This window comes from Alexandromys fortis, unplaced genomic scaffold, assembly GCF_014885135.2.
Source record: "Alexandromys fortis isolate MF-2015 unplaced genomic scaffold, M_Fortis_MF-2015_v1.1 scaffold_122, whole genome shotgun sequence".
Taxonomy (NCBI): Eukaryota; Metazoa; Chordata; class Mammalia; order Rodentia; family Cricetidae; genus Alexandromys; species Alexandromys fortis.
The window spans coordinates 1,946,774-1,969,096 of NW_026068004.1; the positions used below are offsets into that span (position 1 = coordinate 1,946,774).

The window sequence follows — 22,323 nt, forward strand, 5'->3', positions numbered from 1 at the left end:
TGTGTGTGTGTGTGTGTGTGTGTGTGTGTGTGTGTGTGTGAGAGAGAGAGAGAGAGAGAGAGAGAGAGAGAGAGAGAGAGAGAGAGAGAGAGAGCCGGAATCCCAAAGAAGAATCAATCCATCTACAAGCTTTAAGAAAAGGTTGACCTCCCACTTGTACAAATCAAGAGCAAGAACCTCAGCACCTCTACTTAGCCCAGGAATTGTTCCCTTTCCTGCAAAGAATCAGACCTAAGAACAGGAAGCCAACTGACCACTGAGACGAGATGTGTCTGCTTTGCACTTAAAGCGCAGCATCTCAGCTGCCTGGGAAGTGTAAGGAGAAAACACCCCGCCCCAGAGAAACTTCTTTCTTTCCTAACAACATCCACCACGTTGTAATGAGTAGGGACAAAAAGGGGCCTTGGCTACATGTCTAGTTCAATGACAGCCTGGCCTACGAAAGATACTGTCTCAAAATACCAAACGAGCCCAGCCTGTTTGCAAATGCCTGTAGTCCTAGTGCGTGGGAGGGGTAGGGGAAGATCAGAAGTTCAAAGTCATTCTTGTCTAGACAACAAATGCACATTCTGAGCTAGCCTGTGCTACATGAAACCTTGTCTCAGTCAAAAACTAGGTCTGGATGTATGTCTTTTGGGTAGAGATGCCCACTGCCAAGCAATAGGAGTTTGATTTCTGGGACCCACTTGGTGGGAGAGAGAGCTGACTGCTGCAAGCTGTTCTCTGACCTCCATGTGTGCGCAATGGTGTAGGTGGTACCCCCCCACAATAATAAAAAATACTTTAACAAAAAGGCCCCATATGAAACTAAGCAATACACCAAAACAATAACAACACACCCTTCAAATTCCTACATTAAAGAAGCAAAATCTTTTTCTTTTGTTTTCTTTCGAGACAGGGTCTGGCTATGTACCTCAGCTGGCCTGGAGCTAAGACCCTACTCTTTGAGCTTCCTGGGGGCTACAAGTACCAGTATGTGTTACTTTATTGGGTTTAAAAGAATTCTGACTACGTATATACACCCCAAGTGTGCTCCCCTCCAAGCTACCCCTTCTTGGTAAAACAACTTCACTTTCAAGTTGTTCAAGCCAGAAACGATGGCGTCATCTTTGTCCCCTTGGTCTTTCATACCCTCTCTAAATCCCATGATGCCACCCTCAAGTGTGTCAAAGTTCCAGCCTTCCCTATACTTCCTGTTACCAAACATCTGTCGCTACACGGCTCTGAGCCACAGCCATCTCTAGGGTTTAAGGGACTGCAGTGTCCCCTTGTAGAGCTCTGTGACACCTACAATCTCTTCTCGGCACAGAAACTAAACCAGAAATAAGGGCACAGTGGGACAAGGCAGACAGGCCGTCATGTCTTGAATCCATAAGGTCTAACCCACGGAATCTCTCTTCTCCTTTTCTGCAGTCCGTGGAATTGTCCTGACCCTGATCCCTGTTCACCTTGTCACAGGAGGAAAAGAACAGCTGACTAGCTACAGGACAGAGTCAGGGGGGTCTCCAGGACAAACAGGCCACCGAGCTGAATCTTACATGGAATTCTCCTTAAGAGGAGTCTTCAAGAAAGTCAGTCACCACAGCTAATAAATCCACATCTCCAAAGACCCTGGGAATCGCCGGTTGTCACCTCTGTGGACAAGCAGCCTGGATTCCCTGTGGTCACAGCTGACCGTTTTTCCTCTGTCCCTTTCTTTCTAATGACAGTTTCTCCCCAGGACTCTGAGCCACACTGCTTGTGTCAGTGACCAACAGAAGGGTCCGCATGACCATCTAATGCTACCAACAGAACAACCCTTTGTTTTCATTTTTAACTTTAGCTAAATATATATTATTATTTATGGGTCTCCCCATGTAACTCTGGCTGACCTGGAACTTGCCATATAGGACAGGCCTCAAACTTGCAGAAATCCTCCTGCCTGCCTCCTGAGTGCTGGAATTACAGGCTCCCACCGCGTTCCGTTTGAACAATCTTTTAAAAATGTAAGTCAGGGGGCTGGAGAGAAGGCTCAGTGGTTTGTTCTTGCAGGGTACGTTCCCAGTGCTAGAATGGTGGTTCACATTCCTCTTCTCTTGTTCCCTCTGCTCCTGCTCCCCTGATCTGGACACTCACATGCTCGGCTCAGGGCCTTTGCCCACACATCCACTTTAGACCGGTTCGGTTGCCACTCTCTGGGTGACTCCTTCCCTAACAGTGCTCTCTTCAAGCGCATGCTCACACCTCCAGCTCTGTCTTCTAGGCTTTCTGTCTGTCCACACTGCACTCACCATTTAACACTTTCCCCTTATTTCTTTATTAGTATGTTTCCCCCCCGCTGGAAAGTAAGTTCCAGAAGGATGAAGAATTCAGTCTGTTTCATGCTCAGATGTAGTCGTGCTGTGCGGTAACTGTAAAAAGGTCGTGCAGGTGCCTAGTAGATCTCCATTCAAAGGGTGAAGGGTGTGCCGCCCAGCTCTGCAGGGACCGATGGTCCGATGTCAGTTGCCGATAGCTGATGCCATTGCTGCTAGGATTTTAATAAGGACATCCTAAAACCCTAGCAGTGCACAGCTCTCCCTGAGCGCTCACTAAAGACACCTGGCTCCCTTCCTTCCTGTGCAGAGAGCCCCCAAATTCCAAAACCTAGATCAGGCGGGTGCCGTGGAATCACTATCCTCGCCCTTCCAGCTCTGCGAAGTGAACCCAGGCGGGGAAAGGATGCCCCTCTCCACGTTCACTCACCCATCCCATGCCAGATCACCAGCGGTGGCGGCGAAGGCGGATTCAGAGCCCCCAGCGACCAGGCGGCGCAGCACCAGAGCAGAAGAGCCACAGCCAGGAGCCACCGTGAACCGGGGGACGCCATCTTAGCCCAGTCACATGACCGCGAGCGCGCGCCCAGGACCAAGGCTTTCAGGGTCCCAGGTGACCACGCCCCCGCCGGGCAGTGTCTACCACGGACCAGACGCTGCTATTGTCCAAAGGCTTTCCATCTTTTAATTGGTCTATGCACTGCTCTCATTTTACACGCAAGGATACCCAGGTGACAATTTCTCCCCACGGATTTGAAAACATGTCTATTCTCTAAGGACGGTCTCATTTTTGCTTTAATTTATTTTTATTTTGTGTGGGGGTGTTTATAGGTGTGTGGCACGCGTGCCACAGCGTGCGTGTGGAGGTCAGAGGGCGGCTTGCAGGAGTGGGTTCTCTCCTTTCACTGTCAATCCTGGGGTTTGAACTCAGAACTCAGATCATCAGGCTTGGCTGCAGGAGCTTTTCCCAGAGGAGAATATTTTATTTTAGCACATGTGCATCTGAGAAAGGAGGCCCACAGAGGCAGCAAACTATTCAGTACTGTGTTGTACCCACTGCCCTTGGGAGAAAAGCTGTGTCTTGGAACTGGAGAAGGGAGACTTGATTTTCATCCACTGCTGGTTAGATCACGGTGGGTTTTCTTCTGGGTCTTGAAGGAAATGCAGGATTTCAACGGGGCAAAGATGTTCTTAGGGAGGAAGAGGTTTTAGCTCCTGCGGGGAGAAAGGAAGCTCTCAGGGATCCAGTCAGGGCTTCCAGATTGGCGTGGACTGTCAGGTGAGGGGTGAAGCAGGAAGATGGGGAAACATGGACACTTCCTAGCCAAGCTACACCCTGGCTTACAGCTAGAGGCTCTTGCCCTCTCCGCCCCCACCTCTTTTCTAGCTTCTCTCAGTCCAGCCCCAGCATTTCAATTATGGGGTCAAACATTTCCCCCCCCTAGAAAAACAATGAAAACGTTCAAATGAACCTGTCAAGTAGGATGTGTCCAGGGTACGGTGGGCTCTTTGGCACCGGCTTTGTAGAAGATGAAGTCGTCTTATAGAGAGTGACATGAAAAATCTGGAAGAAAAACCGGTCGCACACCCACGTGAAACCCTTCTCTTCCACATCGTTGAAACTAGTAGTTACTAGGTAGTTGAGAAGCCAGTTAAATACAGGATTAGGAAGCATTATACAGTGCGCAGTTTGATAGGCTTCGGTCCAGCAAGGTGATTCAGCTGGATGAAACACTGGCCACTAAGCTTGGGGACCTGATCCATTCCTCTTGGGGCTGTGAGAGCTTGAGGAAAGAAGCAAGTTGGGCAAGTTGTCCTCTGACCTCTGTATACCCACAGTGACTGTCTCCCTCCCCACATAAACGCACACAGTAAACAAACAAAACATAATACAAAGGAAAATAGCCTTGGGGCTAGGGAGATGTTGTGTTCCTCTCTTACTCGCATGAATTACTCTTTGCTTCTTAGGTTTTTTTTGGGGGGGGGCTGCCACTCAGCTCTCAAATAAGACACTCATGCGAAGACTTATTCTTACTTATAAATGCCTAGTCTGATATTTCTAGCCAGCTTTTATTAACTTAAATTACCTTTTGCCTCTGGGCTTTTTCCTTTTCTTACTTCTGTATAGCTTACTTTCACTCTTACTGTGTGGCTGGGTAGCTATGTGGCTGTGTGACTGGGTGGCTGGGTGGTTGGGGGCTGTGTAGCTGAATGACTGTGTGGCTTGGTGGCCGCGTGGCTGGGCAGCTGGCCCCAAGTGTCCTCTCTTCTTTTCTTGATCCTACCTCACTCTTGGCCATTCAGTTCTCTCTTTTTTGTGTGTGTGTGATTCTTTTTTTTTTATTGATACTTACTGAGCTCTACATTTTTCTCTGCTCCCCTCCCTGCCTCTCCCCTCTTCTTCAACCCTCTCCCAAGGTCCCCATGCTCCCAGTTTACTCAGGAGATCTTGTCTTTTTCTACTTCCTGGCTGTTCAGCTCTTTATTAGACCATCAGGTGTTTTAGATAGGCAAAGAATCACAGCTTCACAGAGTTAAACAAGTGCAGCAAAAACAAAAGTCACACAACTTAAAATAATATTCCCCAACAGGGAGACACTCAGGCAGTGAAGAGCTTGCTGCAGAAGCATGAGAACCCGAGTCAGATCCCACATCCACAGGAGTAGACATGTGCACCTGTGATTCTGCCTATTGCTAGAATTACAGGTATAGCCACCATACTGGCTACGGAAACATAACTTTTAAAATCAGAATTTAATGATACATATACACACTTGAGAAGTTGCATATAAAATGCTTCAGCAGCCAATTAGACTCTGGTTCTGTTGGTAAGTGTGTGTGTGTGTGGGGAAGGTAGCATTTCCCTCCCCGGTAGTCACAGCTACTCCATAACCTGTAGATAGAGACTGCTCATTCATTTCCCAGCCGCCCAGACCCAAAATAATTACAAAGAAACTATATTAATTACAACACTGCTTGGCTAATTAGCTCATGCATATTTCTAGCTAACTCTTACATCTTGAATTAACCCATTTCTATTAATCTATGTATCACCATGAGGCTCATTGTTTACCGGTAAGATTTTCTTGTGTCTGTCTCCTTCCACAGCTACCTGGCATTTTTTCAACTCTGCCTACTTTCTCTCTATAATCTCTGTTCATATTTACCATCTGGCTTTACTCTGCTAAGCCACTGACCAAACAGCTTCTTTAATAACCAATGGTAATAAAACATATTCATAGCATACAGAGGGTAATCCCACATCATCTCCCCTTTTCTGTCTAAATGGAAAGGAAGGTTTTAACTTTAATATAGTAAAATTTCATATAACAAAACAGGTATCAAGCAAGAATTGAAGTTATAATATTTATATCTACTTTATCTTTAATCATAACTAAGGAAAACTATAATTATAACTACCTATTCTTCAGCTTCATCAAAGGCCCCAGAAGGATATAATATTACCTAAGTAAACAGGAAGTGCATTGTAAGCAACTTTTAAAACTCTAGAATTGACTGAGACATCTCACTGCCTGGACAGTTTATATTTATATCTCTGTTTATATTTCCCATCTGGCTTTACTCTACTAAGCCATTGGCTGAAACAGCTCCTTTAATAGCCAATGCTAATAAAACATAATTCATAGCATATGGAGGGGAATCCCACATCAATAATCCAAAGGCAAAATCTTATGCAACAGGAGGAAAAACAATTATTAGTTAAGAAAATGAAATAATTTGAGAACCATGTTTAAAATCAGGTACTTACTTTTCTAAATAAAACTTTGGTTTATTTGTATGTGTGTGCATCTGTCTGTATGTGTGTCTATTTTTATGTGCGTGTATCTATGTATTTGTCTATGTGTATGAACACACATACACTATGGTGCACACGTGGAAGTCAGAGGACAACTTTTGGGAGTCAGTTTTCTCCTTCCACCATGTGAGTCCCAGAGATGGATCTCAGGTTGCCAAATGGTGGCAGGTGCCTTTCCCTGCTGAGCCATCTTGCTGGACCAAGTACTTAGGTTTGTCTTTGTTCTCTGAGAAGTATATTCTTGGGATGGTGGTGCAGCTCAACAGTAGAGTGCTTGGATCTGCAGCCTGGGTTGGAGAGAGGGAGGGAGGGGAAGAAGGTAGGTTTTGTGTGTGTGTATGGTGGCTTGAGGTTTCCACACATGCCCATGAGGTCAGTTGCTTCTGTTTCTCAGATTTCCATGTATCATTTGTATTCTTCATTTTTGGGGAAAACATGCTAAAATCTCCTCATAACGGTCACAGCGGGTCTTGTTCTCTTTGGCCATCTCATCTACTGATTGTCCCATGTCCAAATATTTTAGACAAACAGTTAACACTGTCTAGAGGAGAAGCGAAGGAGTTCTTACTTCCTCTGAATTTGGTTTTAGGAGGAAACAGTTAGTGAGAGATAAGTAAAGTTCTCTCAACTTTAGTTGTGATTTTAATAAGGAGCCTCCAAAGTCGCAAAGCCTGAATTTCCATGTTAACTTCAAAGAGTACTGAAAGCAGCTAAGCTCTCTGCCAGTTCCCCAAATAATTTGTATCGTGCAAGAAACTATGGGAACTGAGAAGCATCCAAAGAAATGAAAGCGTTTTAGAGTTTAAACATTCTAATGAACTCACTTGCTAGTATAGGAACCCATGAGCTGAGGAGCTATTGGCAGCTGATGCTGCAGAGCTGAGAAGGAGTCCCTTCTCTTCTTTGGGGTGTGGCTGTTGCTAGTTACCCATGTTTACCCAGGCAGCACTGATTAGACTCAATGGATTATAGAAAAGGAAGAATAGGAGGTGAGGAGGAGAAGAAGGAGGTAAAGAGGGAGAGGGAGTCCTTTAGCCCGTCATGACGGAAGGTGTGGTGGTGTTTATGGAGCCAAGAACAGCTCCTGACCATGGCAGCAGGAGTGTGCAGTTGGACTTGTGACGTGCTGACAGATCAAGGAAGAGACGGCTCAGGTTGGAAAGACGAGGGGGAGGAGGAGGAAAATGAGGAGCTGGAAGTGTACATAATTAACACACACATATACATGAAATTCACAAGGAAAAATAGAAAAAGAAAGAAACAAGAATCTAATTAAGTCAGTTTACCAAGAACGTGCCTTATCGCAGAGGTCTGATCTTAAGTCATTTTCCAAACCAGGCGTGGTGGAGCGTACTTGGAACACTCAGCAGCAGGGAGTTGGGGGCAGGAGGATTAGAAGTTCAAGGTCATTTTAGGTGTGTGGTAAATTCAAGGCCAGTCTTGCACGAGTGAAACCCTACATAAAAAAAAAAATCATCCGCTGGGCAGTGGTGGCTCACGCCTTTATTCCCAGCACTCGGGAGGCAGAGGCAGGCGGATCTCTGTGAGTTCTAGGCCAGCCTGGTCTACAAGAGCTAGTGCCAGGACAGGTTCCAAAGCTACGGAGAAACCCTGTCTCGAAAAACTAAAAAAAAAAAATAATAATAATCCAATGACCCTCATGTTTTTAGTATATTTAGATTTGAATTCAGTTTTCCTGAACCTCTCTCCTTTATTGTAGTAGTATTGAATACAATGTATACACTGTGTCTTTAACTGAACACAAATTCTCTTTGTGTTTGGATATATATATATCTCTTTTTTTCTTCTTTTGCAGGAAGAGGCTAACAGTCAGCAAGAAGCCCGCTGAGCATGCGCATTCGCAACTTCCTCTTGTGTCACCTGAAGTCTGCCGGTGTTATGATGACTTTGGCCAATGAGAGAGAGATACCACAATATTCCAGCTTGGCACCTCCAATGGGTTCCAAGAGGACCTGCCCATACCCTCAATAAACGAGTTGGCTTTTGCTTCGTTCCTGCTCCCAGAGTTTGCGCAGTTGATTGCGCCATTGATTCCACGCCTTCTCACCCCCTTCCCAAAGAGGCTACCCATTTGAACTCCCCTGCAACTCACTCTCTCTCTCTTTTTCTTTCTTTGGTGTGTAGTACGTACAAGTGTGTAAGCTTGTGTGTGTGTGTATGTGTGTGTGTACACGTGTGGAGACCAGTTGTCAGCCGTGTGTGTGTGTGTGTGTGTGTGTGTGTGTGTGTAGCCCAGTGGTCAGCCCTGTGTGCATTTCCTTCTGAACCATCTACCTGAACCTGGGCTCACTCATCAGCAAGTCTCAGGTAGCCTCCACTCTCTTCCCCCCAGCACTGGGGTCACGCGTGTGCACCACTACGCCTGACTTTCTTCACAGGTGCTGAGGATTCGACTCAGGTCCTTGTGCTGCAAGCCCTGTAGAGATACAACTTTCTCCAAGCCCCCTTTTCCGTTGTTGGTGACTCTGTATCTTTTGAATGATCCTATGGGCTAGTGTTATGTGACAAAACTTTTCCTGGGGAGACACAACACACGTCTGCTTACCCCAAATAGTAAGTGAAAGGCCTGGAATCAGCATAGGACACCCCAAGACCAAGTTCTCAGCACAAAGGAGATGTAGTTGCCTCAGAGAAACAGAGGGCAGGAAGTAAGAGACAAAGGCAGGGGACAGAGGATGAGAGAGAAGGAGAAGGGAAAAAGGGAGAGGGGACATGGGTATTTGTCCCCTGGGAGGACAAAGGACTGCCTCTGAATAAAGAGGAGAAAGACAAAGCAAATGATGGTTTATAAAGATAAAAGGGGAAACCCCGTGTTAGGATGTGGTGTTTCATTTTGATTGAAGATGTTAAGTAGGTGAACCAAAGGGGCCTCTGATTACTAGACTTCAATACATTGGTAGCTGAATCTTGGTAGTGAGCCTCAGGAGGAGGAAGTGGCCAAATAAGGGAAGAGACCTTGGTGGCTAGTTTAGAAATATAATCTATGGTTTGGGGTCACCACAACATGATGAACTGTATTATTAAAGGGCCACAGCACTAGGGAGGTTGAGGACTATTGCTCTATATAGACCAGATTGGCCTAGAACTCATGGAAATCCACCTTTCTCTGCCTCCCGAGTGCTGATATTAAAGGCGTGTGCCACTACTCCCAGCCCATTAACTTTTACTCTCTTGGTTCTCTGAGGCTCTAACACAGAATTGGTGAGGGCAAAGGCATGCATCGTGCATACCCAAATCTTTCAGTCTAGATTCTACTCTGAGGAAAGCATAGGACCCCTGGGAGCCTGAAGTCTGCTCACTAGCGGCTGCTAAGGGAAAGGATCCAGGCTGCTACACCACGACCTCTGATAAGAGAAGAAAATAGAACATGATCATGAGCAAATAAAACAAATAAATCATGTCACATTGCTGCTATGTTTAGAAAACTTCAACCGAGTCCAGTTTGTTTAAATCTAAAGAACAGAAGTGGAGTCAGGCAAGGACTCTGTAGCAGGTGTCTTGCCACAGTGCTCAAGGACCTGATTGAAGCTGGATACAGTGGCGCAAGCCTGTGTTATCAGCCCTAGGGACATAGAGACAGGAAGGTCCCCAGGGCTCTCTGGTCAGCCAGTCTACTTAAATCAGAGAGCTTCAATCATTGGGAGGTGGTCTCAGGAAATAAGGTGAGGCTGGAGGGATGGCTCAGTGGTAAAAGCAATCGCCATACAAGCATAAAGAACTGAGTCTGATCCTCGAGACCCATGTCAAGGAGAAGGGAAGAACCAGTTCCACAGAGCTGGCCACTTACTTCTGCCTGTGTGGTGGCATACCACACACACAAATAGTTAAACAAATAAGAGTTTAAAAGAATAAGATGGAAAACGGTTGAGGAAGACAACAGTGTTGACCCCTGACCTCCATGGGCACACAAACGTGCGGGTACCAGCTGTGGGTATTCATCGGAGAAGACTGCTCAGACATGGTTTAAAACAATAGAAAATCTCTATTAGCCCACTGGTGACTACACTGGGTGTTCGGGAGCCCAGTGTAGCCTCGAGCCTTTCTCTGGGTGAGCTTTTAAGCACAAGAATCATGTCCTGGGCTGACACACTTCAGTTAACAAGAACAGTCAGCCAGAGGCAGAACAAGAGAAGCCAAAAAAGCAAGGTCAGTACATTTAGAGACTTTCCTATAACCACAGACTCTGATGAATTAGGCTGTTGTTTTAGTTTTGGCAGGTGGTGCTGTCTGCATGCTGAGTTTTACAGCCTGAATGGCACTTCCATCATGGAGACAATTGTGTTAAGGTCTCTGGGCTTAGTAAGGTCTGGAGCCTTGTTATAGTACCCATCTACAATCATGAGAAGAATAAAGCGTGTCTTGTATTCTTTGAGAGGAGATCTGCAAAGCCAAAGAGAAAGGGAGACTGTCCTAGAAGACGAAAGGGTTCGGGGCCTCCACGTGTTTCTCTACAGTTGCCTCCATGACTATTGTAAGGGGAGCAATTGCTGCAGTTTCTAGAGTTTTTCTTTGGCTAAGCAGGCGTCAAATCTGGGCAACGGCTGACTTTTTCTGACTTTTAATTCTCTGGCTCTTGCGATTTTGTAAAACCTTGATTTCTATGAAAGAAATATTTTTCTGTTTGAGCTTTCTGGGGTTGTCATTTCTTTTTCTCTGACAAAGATAATGAAAGTTAGGAAGATAAATCTGTTTTAAAACAAAATTGACCAAATAAATTCCCAGATCCAGAAGGCAAGACAATGAGGTGCAGAGAAAGCGGGCTGATACACCCTGGGAGGGGCAGAAGCCCAAGGGGGCCGAGAGCAGAAGTACCGAGGAATGAGGCTAGACCAGAGTTTCTCAACCTGTGGGTCGGAACCCTTCCACAGGGGTTGCCTAAGGCTATGGGTAAACATAGATGTTTACAATATCACTCATAATCGTAGTAAAATTACAGTTATGTTGAGTAGCAACAAAAATAATTTTATGGTAGGGAGGTCATCACAACATAAGGAACTGTATTAAGAAGGTTGAGACCCACGAGTCTAGACTCAAGACTCCTCAGCTTTGGTTGCCACATTGTTTGCCTAGCGCAGGTCACAGGGAGCAGGAGTATGCTAAACCTCTCCTTACTGTGACCTGTACTTTCTCTGCACTTCAGTTCCAATGCCCTCGGCTGTAATAATACAAAGTCCAACTCAGGCTGGCTCAACCAATAAAGAGAATTTATTAGCAGGATATGGTAATGTAAACCTAGATTCGGAAAATTGAGACGTGGGCATCACAAGTTCTAGGTCAGCCTGGACAACTCAGTGATAGGTCATCTCAATCAGAACAAAAATAAAATAAAACTATGCCATCAAGGTGATTCATTGTGTCTAAAAGGTATAATGAATAATAAAAAAAACTCCTGAGACAGATATTATCTCCTATGGTGGGAGCTTTGTTTCAGAGCTGAGACACATATTCCATAGTATTTCACAAAGGCTGCTGTTAAACAAAACAAAAGTGTTGGTGGCGAGGATGTAAAGAAACCACAGTCTCGGGTATCATTGGTAAGGATGTAAAAAAGATACAGGTAATATGGGAGACAATCTGGTATTATCCTCAGAAATTAAAAAAAGGCTCATAGAGCTAGAGAGATGGCTCAATGGTTAAGAGCACTGACTGCTCTTCCAGGGGTATAGGTTTGAGTCTCAACACCCACCTGTTGGCTCACAAACATCTGTAACTTCAGGTCCAGGAGGTCCATCTTCCTATTGTGGCCTCTATGAGCACCAGACACCTGTATGGTAGACATAGACAATGCAGGCAAAGCACCCATACACATAAAATAAAAGTTAAATGTAAAAATAGAATTACCATCTGACTCAGCACTTCCACTTCTGGGTGTGGGTTCAAAGGCGTGGGAAGCAGGGATTGAGGAAATACCCAGATACACATATTTGTAGCAGCTTTATTCACAATAGCTCAGAGGAGCCGGGCGGTGGTGGCGCACACCTTTAATCCCAGCACTTGGGAGGCAGAGGCAGGCGGATCTCTGTGAGTTCGAGGCCAGCCTGGTCTACAAGAGCTAGTTCCAGGACAACCTCTAAAAGCTACAGAGAAACCCTGTCTCGAAAAACCAAAAAAAAAAAAAAAAAAAAAGGAAGGAATTCTGACTCACACTACCACATGGACAGATCTTGAGGACATGCGAAGTGAAATAAGCCAGTCACAGATAATTTGATATTTCATTTATATGAGGCATTTGCAGAAATCAAAATCATAGAGGCCAGGAGTAGAATGATGGTTGCCAGGGAGCAGGGAAAGAGGTGTGCATTAGTTACTTTTCTCATTGCTTAAAAAATACCCGAGAAAGCCGGGCAATGGTGGCACAGGCCTTTAATCCCAGCACTCAGAAGGCAGGAGGATCTCTGAGTTTGAGGCCAGCCTGGTCTACAGAGTGAACTCCAGGACAGCCAGGGCTGCATAGAGAAAATCTGCCTTGAATCCTCCCTCACCCTCCAAAGAAGAAAGAAAGAAATAAAAAAGTCTGAGAAAACCAATTTAAGAAAGAAGGGTTTATTTTGGCTTATAGCTTCTATCTGTCTGTCTGTGTGTCCATCCAACCATCCATCCATCCATGTAGCTATATACCATCTATCTATATGTCTGTCTGTCCATCCGTCCATCCATCATCTATCTATCTATCTATATTTATATATTTATTATTGAGTCAATCTCACTACAAAGCTCTGGTTGACCTGGAACTTACTATGTAGACCAAACTGGCTTGAAATCACAGAGATATGCCTGCCTCTACCTTCTGGGTGTTGGGTTTTAAGATGTGCACCACCACACTTGGCCCCTTGGCTCACAATTTGAAGGCACAGTTCATTATAGCAGGGGAGGCACGGTGGTAGGAGATTGAGTTAGCTGGTTACATTGCATCCACAGCCAGGAGGCAAAGAGTGATGAAGGCTGCTGTTCAGAGCAGCTTCCGGGCTGGGCTAAGCTCTGAATAAATACACGTCAGCAATGGTCTTGTGCAGGGACTGCTCAAGCTGTGGCACCTGCCAGGGGTGTGGCTACCTAGGTCCCTGCAGGCACCCTGACTGCCACCCAGGGACATAAGAACCTGTTGGTGTCACTGAGCTAAGATGGTGTTGCGTGGTTCCTGGTGGCTCCTGGCCATCTGTCTTCTGTCCTGGTGTTACGACACCTGGGAGTGGGGGCGTCTGAACCCACAGGCAGAATCACCATTCCCTCTGGTGCTCTGGTATGAGAGAGGTGAGTGAAGATGGGTGCAGGGCAGGTGCCCTCTTTCTTCCCCAACCTGGGTTCCCAGCTGTGAAGTCAGAGCGGGACGGGCGAGGACGGTGATACCGCAGCCCCTGCCTGGTCTGAGATTTTGGGATTTGATGACCCCTGAGCACTGGAGGGAAGGGAGCCATGTGTCTTTGGTGAGCGCTCAGGCAGAGATGGGACCTCTAGGGTTTTTATGGTGTCTTTGTTAAAATCCTAGCAGTGATGGCTTTGGCCAGCAGTAACTGACATCGGACCATCGGTCCCTGCAGAGCTGGGTGGCATTCCTTCACACACTGAGTGGAGATCTACCAGGTACCCGCATGTCCTTTATACAGCTACCTCACAGCACGACTACACCTGAGCATGAGACAGACTGAATTCTCTGTCCTTCTGGAATTTCCTTTCCAGTGGGGGAAATAAGGGAGACGTGTTGAATGGTGGTGAGTGCTGTATGGACAGACAAGAGCCTGCAAGAAGACAGAGCTGGAGGAGTGAGCGTGCTCTTGCAGGGAACAGTGTTAGGAGAGGACACATCCTGAGAGTGAGCACTGAGCAGATCTGAAGTGGATGAGGGCAGATGCCATATGGATGTGTGGTCAGAGGAGCAGCAGAGGCAAAGGCCCAGACCTGAGCCAGGAAGTGTCCAGATCAGAGGACAGGAGCAGAGGGAGCAGGGGAAGAGAGGGTGGACACATCTGTTGGGGCTTTCAAGACTAGTGTAAGGACCTGGAATTGAACTAGGACCATTAGAAAGTGAAGCTTACCAAGATGGAGTAGCTTATAGGATGAGAACATCTGAGGAGTACTTCATGTGTGTGTGTGTGTGTGTGTGTGCATGTGAGTGCACGAATGCGCATGTTTGCACATGACTTCTTATGCATGAATGCCCAGGTCAGCACACGTGGAGGTCTGAGGACAATTTTTGGGAATCAGTTCTCTCCTTCTTCTGTGTGGGTCCCAGGGATCAAGCTCAGGCCATTGTGCTTGGCAGCAGGTGTCTGCGCCCACTGTAGCACCGTGGCCTATGCCAGCCCTGCCTATTGGCTTCTTTAATCCCACGTAGACCATGGTAACACAGAATTTTCAATGTAGCCAAGGATAGCCTTGAAATCCTGCTCCTCTTTCTTCTACCTCTCAAGTGTGGGGATGCATTCATGTGCTACTATGCCTGGCTAATTTGATTTTTGGCAAGGGTAGCCCCAGGATGTCCTTGATCTTGATATGTAGCCAAAGGTGGCCTTTATGCTTTTCTTTCTCTTTGTTTCCTATGTTTAATATTTTATTTAAATACAGGGTCTTACTTTGTTTTCAAGGTTGTCTTGGAGATCACTATGTAGTCCAGGCTAGCCTCAGATACCCCAGTGATACCCTAGCCTCAACCTTCTGAGTGTTAGAACTACAGTTGGGAATCCTACAGTAGAAAGACCAGGGTCCCAAAGGTAACCTTGAACTCCTGATTCTCCTTCTTTCCAAGTTGTGGGGTTACAAAAATTGTACTGATATACCCAGCACATTTTTGGAACCAGGTTCAGTGTGTAGTCCAGGCTGACATTGGATCAGGATCCGTCTGTCCCACCCTGGAGTGATGGGATCACAGGCATGTGATGACGCATCAGCTTTGTATATAGTAAATCTGATGTCCTTTTCACAGACCTAGGGTGTTACAGAGTGTTTTTCAAGGGTGGGGACTTTAGTTCAGAGCCATTGGCCTTCAGCTTGAATTTAAAGTCCTGTCATTGGGTAAGGCCTAAGGCCACCCCAGGAGTGAACATGCCAGGAGTGGAGACACCACCTTCTGGAGGTGGAGTTGATAAGGACGAAACAGCCCAGGAGAGAACATCCTGAGGGTTAGGGAGGTCAGGAGAGTTCAGTGTCCTGAAGTCACTGAAGGAAATGTTCCCTGAAAAGTGACAAGCCAAGATCGATGGCGGACACCTGCAGCCCAAGCGCTGGGGAGGCCCAGGAAGGTAGATAGATGGCTGCAAATTCAAGGCCAGTTGGATAATCCAGAGAGAATTTTAGTGAGTTTCTGCATGCTCTAGAGTGATAGCCCACCTCAAAAACAATCAGCAACAAAAAAAATCCCACCGCCGCCATCAACACAAAGGATGACAGCAGGTCAATGAACCACCGGGAGACCGGTCCATCAGGAGCACCTGGAAACTTAGCCATGTGAAGACCTGTATCTGCTTGACAGAAGCAGTTTGAGGCTTAGCTTTTTGGTACGGGTTAAAAAAAAAAACCACAGAGAGGAATTAGAGTCAGTGAACACAGACAGCTCTTGCAAGGTTGCTTCAGAGCCCAGGGCTAGAGCCAGGCTCACAGAGGACATGAGAGATGCTGCCCTCTCCAGCACTCGGCTGTCACTGAGCAAAGCTGCGCTATTCTGGACGCTGTGGTGGAGGGGTGAAAGAATTCACCAGAGCAGAACTGACGTTAGAGATTAATGGAGAACAGACACTGTGGACAGAAACACGGCAGGCTGGTTCTGAGAGAGAACTGCACCCCAGCAGGAGTGGGGCACTGTCACCACAGTTATGAACGGTCACCTGGCCTTCCTTTCATTCTGCCCTCTGTGTAGTTGTTTGAGTGGACAAGGTGGGCAGCTCACTGTTTGTTAAGAAGAGACTCCTATGACCCCATTTGTCCATTTGGGGTGCAGGCTCTCTGAGCTCTGGTTGTTTGTAAAGCACCACAGGTTACTCTGTCAGGATCTGAGAAGCAGGGAGTTGGTTTTCATTTTAGCCTTTGATTGTGTCTGCCTTGGGCACTTCATGTCCCTCATCCTGGTCCTGGCAATCCTCCTGCTTCAGTCTTCCGAGTGATGAGATTATTGTCACCACGCCTGACCTCCCTTTTGTTGTTTTTTACTGTGTTAAGTAGCTGAGAATAACCCTGAACTTCTAATCTTCCTCCCTCTGCTTCCCAAGAGCTGGGACCACATGTGCTCAACTTCATACAGTTTATACAGTACTGGGGTCCTGCCCGAGGCCTGGTGCATTTTGGGTAACCACTCTATTAGCATGGCTACTTCTCCAGCCCCACATGGCCCCTGCAGCTTGTTAGCACTTCACAGACAGAGCCATGTAGGAAGTGTTCTTTTATCTGTTCCTGCTGAGGGGACATTCCTGTGACATCAGCTTCACCATTTTCAGTGCACAATTCGGTGGAGTTGAGCCTGGTCACAGCTGAGGCAACCACAGCTTCCCTGTAGTTTCAGGACTGTCAGCCCAGGCAAACCTCTGCATGGTTAAGTCCTTGTTTCTTCCCCTCCTCTCTCTCCTGAAAACCTCCCGCCTGTTCTCTCTGCTGTGGTTCCTTATTCTGACAGAACAGGTGGAGGAGCAGACAATCTGTCTACTGTGCAGGGTTAGTGCACGGAGCATGCTCTGAGGGTCATCCAGGTTGTAGCATGCTTCAGTGCTTCATGCCTGTTCATGGGTGGACAGTATCCCATTGTGTGACCGCACCACAGGTGGTTCATCCAGTAATGGACATTTGCCCAGTTTCTACCTTTGCTATGACCAACAATACATCTGTAAACATTTGTGTAAAATTTTTTCTCGATGTACATTTACATTTTTCTTGAGCATAAAGGCTGGTGTGGAGTTGCTAGGTCACTTGACAATCACATGCTTAGTTACCTTTTAGGCAGCGCCACACTTTCCCACAGGGGTTCCATCCACCAATAGGGCCTTCATGTCAGTGTTTCTCCACGTCCTCAAGTCTGTCTGAATCAGAACTTGGCTGTTTTAACTTGCTTTTCATTAAAGAGCCATGGTGCTGTGGGCCATTTCCCGTTTTCTTGGATGCATGTCTTTTCCTCCTTTCTTACTTCCTTGTTTATGATTTCATTTATTTTGATGCTTTTGAGTTTTATTTTTTATTTTATGTGCACAAGTGTTTTGCTTGTATGTACATCTGTGCCCCGTGTGCATGCAGTGCCCACAGAGGACAGAAAAGTGTGGTCGAGCCCCTAGAATTGTTACAGAGAGCTGTGAGCCACCCTGTGGGCGCTGGGAGGAGCCGTCAGTGCTCTTAACTGCTGAGCTATTGCTCCAGCTCTATTTAGTTGTTTTGAGCGAGGGGCTCATTATAGGTATGAAACTTGATATGTAGATCAGGCTGGCCTGAACTCCTGGAGACCTCCCTGCCTCTGCCTCCAGAGTTTTGGAAGAAAGGAACCCACCACTGTACAAGATCGATTTTCAAAGTTTTTTCAAGCTGGGACCGGAGTCCTGGCTGTGTAGTTAAGAGCATTAGAAGCTCCTGCAGAGGGCCCAGCACCCACAAGGCAGCTTAGGACTGCTTGTGCCTCCATCTCCAGAGGATTCCGTCTTCTTCTTGACTCTTCAGGCTCCAGGCACACAGGAGTGTAAATACCAAATTAATGTCTCTTTCTATTATATTTTGTTTTAATGTTAGATTTAAGAATTTGCTAATTGTCCAGGCTGGATAGCTGTCTCAGTGGGAAGAGCATTAGAGGACCTGAGTTCACTTCTCAGCACCCACATGGCAGCTTACAACTGTTAGTAACTCAGTTTCAGAAGACCTGAGATCCTCTTCTAGCCTCTATGGATGTACACAAGTGGTGCATAGACATACATGAAAGAAAACACACCACACACACACAAAATAAAAAAAATCTTTTAAAAGTAATGTTTGATTGATGATTTCCATCATTGTTTTTGTTGGCTAGGAGACATTAAAGTGAAAGCCTTTATAAAGTTTGCTGAAAAGACAATGCCTGGAATTTATGTCCTGCCTGTAGAGATCGGGAAGAGTGTGGTGCAGGTAAGATGCCAGCTAATGGTTTGCTACAGACTTTGATAGACGGTGCTATTTGAACACTTTGCCTTGCAAACTGTCACCCCACTGGTTTGGTTTGGTTTGGGGGTGCAGGACTTTGCTATGTAGTTCAGGCTGGCCTGGAACCTGATCTCCCTGGCCCAGCCCCCTAGTGTCCCTGATGGAGACAGGAGGGTCCCCTGTATACGTCACTTTTCTGCTGCTGTGATAGAAACACCAGGATGAAAAGCATCTCACGTGGAGTTTGCATGGGCTATGGTTCCTAAGGGATAAGAGTTCATCATGGCAGACAGACACGGCAGCAGAAGGAGGGGGAGAGAGAGCACAGCTTCCACTGCAAACAGGGAGCAGAAAGAGCAGCCTGGAAGTGAGGCAAGGCTATGAGCTTTTAAAGCCCACGCCAGTGATTTACTTCCTACAGCAAGGCTGTACCTCCCCATATCATCCCCCAAACAGCACACCAACTGGGTTCAAATATCTGAGCCAATGGGGGACATTCTCATTCAAACCCCCCTCCCCAGATTTAAGGCCGTTCCCCTCTTAGAGATGAGGACAGTCACCAATAGTCCCAGCCTTTGCTTTCCCGCTGCTCCTGTTTTAGGATGTGGAGAACAAGGCCTTGAATGTCAGTTCTGAAGTGTGTCAGATTCTTGCTCAGGATCCTAAACTGCATCAAGGCTACGTTGCTGTTACATTCTCCAAGAGACTCCAGTTGCTGTGAGTATCCTTCTATTGCATGGCAGCACTTACATGGAATAGATGTTTCGTCTGTTCCAGTCAGTTGACCGTAATGATTCAGATCCTCCCATTGCAAAGAAAAGATGTTATCCTTAACATGTCCCTGTGAGAAGCTTTGTGGACATAATTCATTATCTGTGCGTGCATGCATGCATGTGCGTGTGCCCACGTGAGTGAACATGAGTTTGGAAGTCAGAGGTCAATGTTGGGTGTCTTCCTCTACCTTACCATTTTAGAAAAATTTTGAAATTTTATTATGTATTAATCATATGCACATGTGGTGGCGGGGGTGGGGGTAGGCATGTGCACATGTGTGTACAATGCCACAGAGGCCAGAGGAGGGCATCAGATCACCTCATGCTTGAGTTACAGATGATTGTGGTTGCTAGGAACCGAACTTGAATTATCTGCCGTAGCAGGAAATGCTTTTAACTGCCAAACCACCTCTCCAGCCTTCCACTCTACTGTATAATTTTGAATTCATTTCCTTAGCGTGTGCATGCTGGAAAACATGGTGATAATGATGATGATAAGAAGGAGGGGGAGAAGAAAAATCTCAACATGAACTTGTAGTTTCTTATTCAGCTAGACTGGCTGATTGGGAAGCCCCCGAGTCCCTCCTGTTTCTCCCTCACCAGAGCTTATATTATCAGATTACTGCTGTACCTAAATAGTTTGCATTTTTTTAACAGGGGAGTGTGCAGTCCAGGCTCAGTCCCTCAAGCTTGCATGACAAGCACTTCACTGGCTGAGCATCATCCAGCCTCTCTTGATTTATTTTCTTTCTTTTTTTAATATTTATTTATTTATGTATTTTTATGTATGAGTGCTCTGTCTGCGTGTATGCCTGCATGCCCGAGGAGTGTATTTGAACCCATTATAGATGGTTGTGAGCAACCATGTGGTTGCTGGGGTTGAATTCAGGACCTCTGGAAGAGCAGTTACTACTCTTAAACTGCTGAACCATATCTCTAACCCCCTTTTGATTTCTTTTCTATGAAAGATTTGTCTTCATCCTTAGGGGAGGAAGATCCTATAACTGTGGTTTGGGGACCCATGGTGTATTAAATAGTTTGATCCATGAAGCGACTGTTGATACATTCCAATTTGACCTTCAGAGCTGACAACTAACTTTGATTTCTCCAGGAAGGACTTGGCTGAGAAATGCCAAATACCTACCATGAAAGATTTGATCTCAGTTTCTGGTAGAAAGTTTAAAAGGTAAGTTCTGCTTTTAAAAACATTTATTTTTAATTATTTTATGTGTATGTGTTTTTCCTGCATGTGTGTTTAAGAGAATGTCTGATTCTCTGGAATGGGAGTTACACACAGCCGTGGGCTGCTAGGTTAGTGTTGGGAAACAAATTGAAAGCCTCTGGAACTTAACTATCTTAAGAACCTTAACTCTCAACTGCTGAGCCAGCTCTCCAGCCCCTTCTTCCACTTCTTCACCCATTGCTCTCTTTTCTCACCTGTATCCATCTGATAGTTTGAATTTCTGTTTCCCTTTGAGATAAAGTCTTGCTTTGTATCTCAGGCTGGCCTCAAACTCCTGCCTCAGGCTGCTGAGTGCTGGGGATATGGACACGTGCTGGGGATAAGGACACACCCAAGACCTACTTATTAAAAGAAAAACAATAATATTCGAAGTGTACACTAACTCAGTCATCCTTGTCAAACTGATTTCTGCATCACATAACAAAGCAGCCATGACTAATGAGGAAGCAGGAGGGGTCTTGGGATTATGTTGGGGAGAGGTGATCATCTCTTTCCCCCCAATATAACTGACAATATTTCATGGAGGTGCAATGGTTCCAGCCATGTGGCAGGTAGCAGTTAGAGTGTCTGTGTCTGTGTGTCTGTGTGCATGTGTCTGCGGGTGCCAGCGAGGCCAGAAGAGGGTGTCAGATCTCCTGAAACTGGAGTACAGGCATCTGTGAAGCAATGAACATGGGTGTTGGGATCCTAACTTGGGCCCTTTGGGACAGCAGTGCGCACTCAATGACTAAGCCATCTCTCCAGCCCCTTATATTGTTTTCATTACATTTATTTATGTATTGTGTGGTCAACATGTGCCCTGTTGTGCCTGTAAAGTTAAAGGGTAAGCTAAGAGAGTCAGCTGTGTCTTCCTTATGGTACTCAGGGACCGAACTCAGGTCGTCAGGCTTGGCAGCAGCTGCCTTTACCTGCTGTACCATCTCCACAGGGAGGAGTCAAAGATGTCTCCAAGTTCTCAGTTTGAGTAACTGGCTGAATAGTATTGTCATCTACAGAGACAGGGAGCCACTGGGGAGGAAGAGAAGGGGTGTGTGTGTGTGTGTGTGTGTGTGTGTGTGTGTGTGTGTTTAGGCAGGCAATTTGGCTGTGCTATGAAAAGACAGGATGGAGCCATCATTTGTAAGCACAGTTTGAGATAGCAAGCAAAGAGAACTTTTAGGCCACTGAAAAGATGCATCTGAAGTTCAATATGGTGATAGGGTTAGATGCATTCAGAAATGCTTATACATAAACATATATTATATACACAATATATACATTAATCCTGTTTACCTTACCTTTTACTGTGGGAAAATTGTAAATATATATAAAAACAGGGAGTAATATAGTGAATATCTCTGATCCTACCTTCATCCCTCCTTAACATTGGTTAATTTTGGATGGGTAAAAAGGCTCAGCAGATTAAGAGTGGTTGCCAGGCAAGCCTGACCAGCTGACTTAGGTGGTCAGATCCCTGGTGGAAGGAGACACCAACTCCAGAAAGTTGTCTCTGCTGTGGCACCCACATTCACACTCAATCTTATCCCTCATCTCCACATGCTCTCCTGGAGTCAGAGTCGTCTAAAGCAGAGTCCCACACTGTGACCCATGAATGCTTTTCAATCAGAGAGAGGAAGCATTTAAACTGGGGGTGGTGGAACGTGTCTTTAATCCCAGCCCTCAGGAGATGGAGGCAGCAGGACCTGAACTTCAAGGTCAGCCTTGGCTACACAGTGAATTTGAGGCTAGCTTTGTATACATAAAATAGTGGCAAAAAAAAAAAAAAAGGAAAAAAAAACCCCAACAAAACAAAGAACCCAACTCGGGTTTAGAAATATATTATTTCCTGGAACATTGATGCAAGAATTTGGTCAAGGAGTCGCCATGATTCTCCCACTCCAGACAGACGCAGGTTAAGATCCTCCCTGAAAAAGGGGAATGATGTGGGAGTGATTTCTTATTAATAAAGAAACTGCCTGGGGCTGGAGAGATGGCTCAGTGGTTAAGAGCATTGCCTGCTCTTCCAAAGGTCCTGAGTTCAATTCCCAGCAACCACATGGTGGCTCACAACCATCTGTAAGGAGGTCTGGCGCCCTCTTCTGGCCTTCAGGCATACAG

General features: G+C 46.0%; 1 protein-coding gene across 1 annotated transcript in view; it reads right to left on the reverse strand.

Annotated features, from left to right (window-relative positions):
* Nucleotides 1-2,882, reverse strand: part of Ppt1 (palmitoyl-protein thioesterase 1) — a 28,163-nt gene extending 25,281 nt beyond the window's left edge. The window contains exon 1 of the mRNA XM_050161396.1: nt 2,725-2,882. Coding sequence (XP_050017353.1) covers nt 2,725-2,848 — 124 coding nt within the window. The 5' untranslated portion in view covers nt 2,849-2,882. The remainder of the gene's footprint in view (nt 1-2,724) is intronic.
* Nucleotides 2,883-22,323: the final 19,441 nt, after the last annotated feature.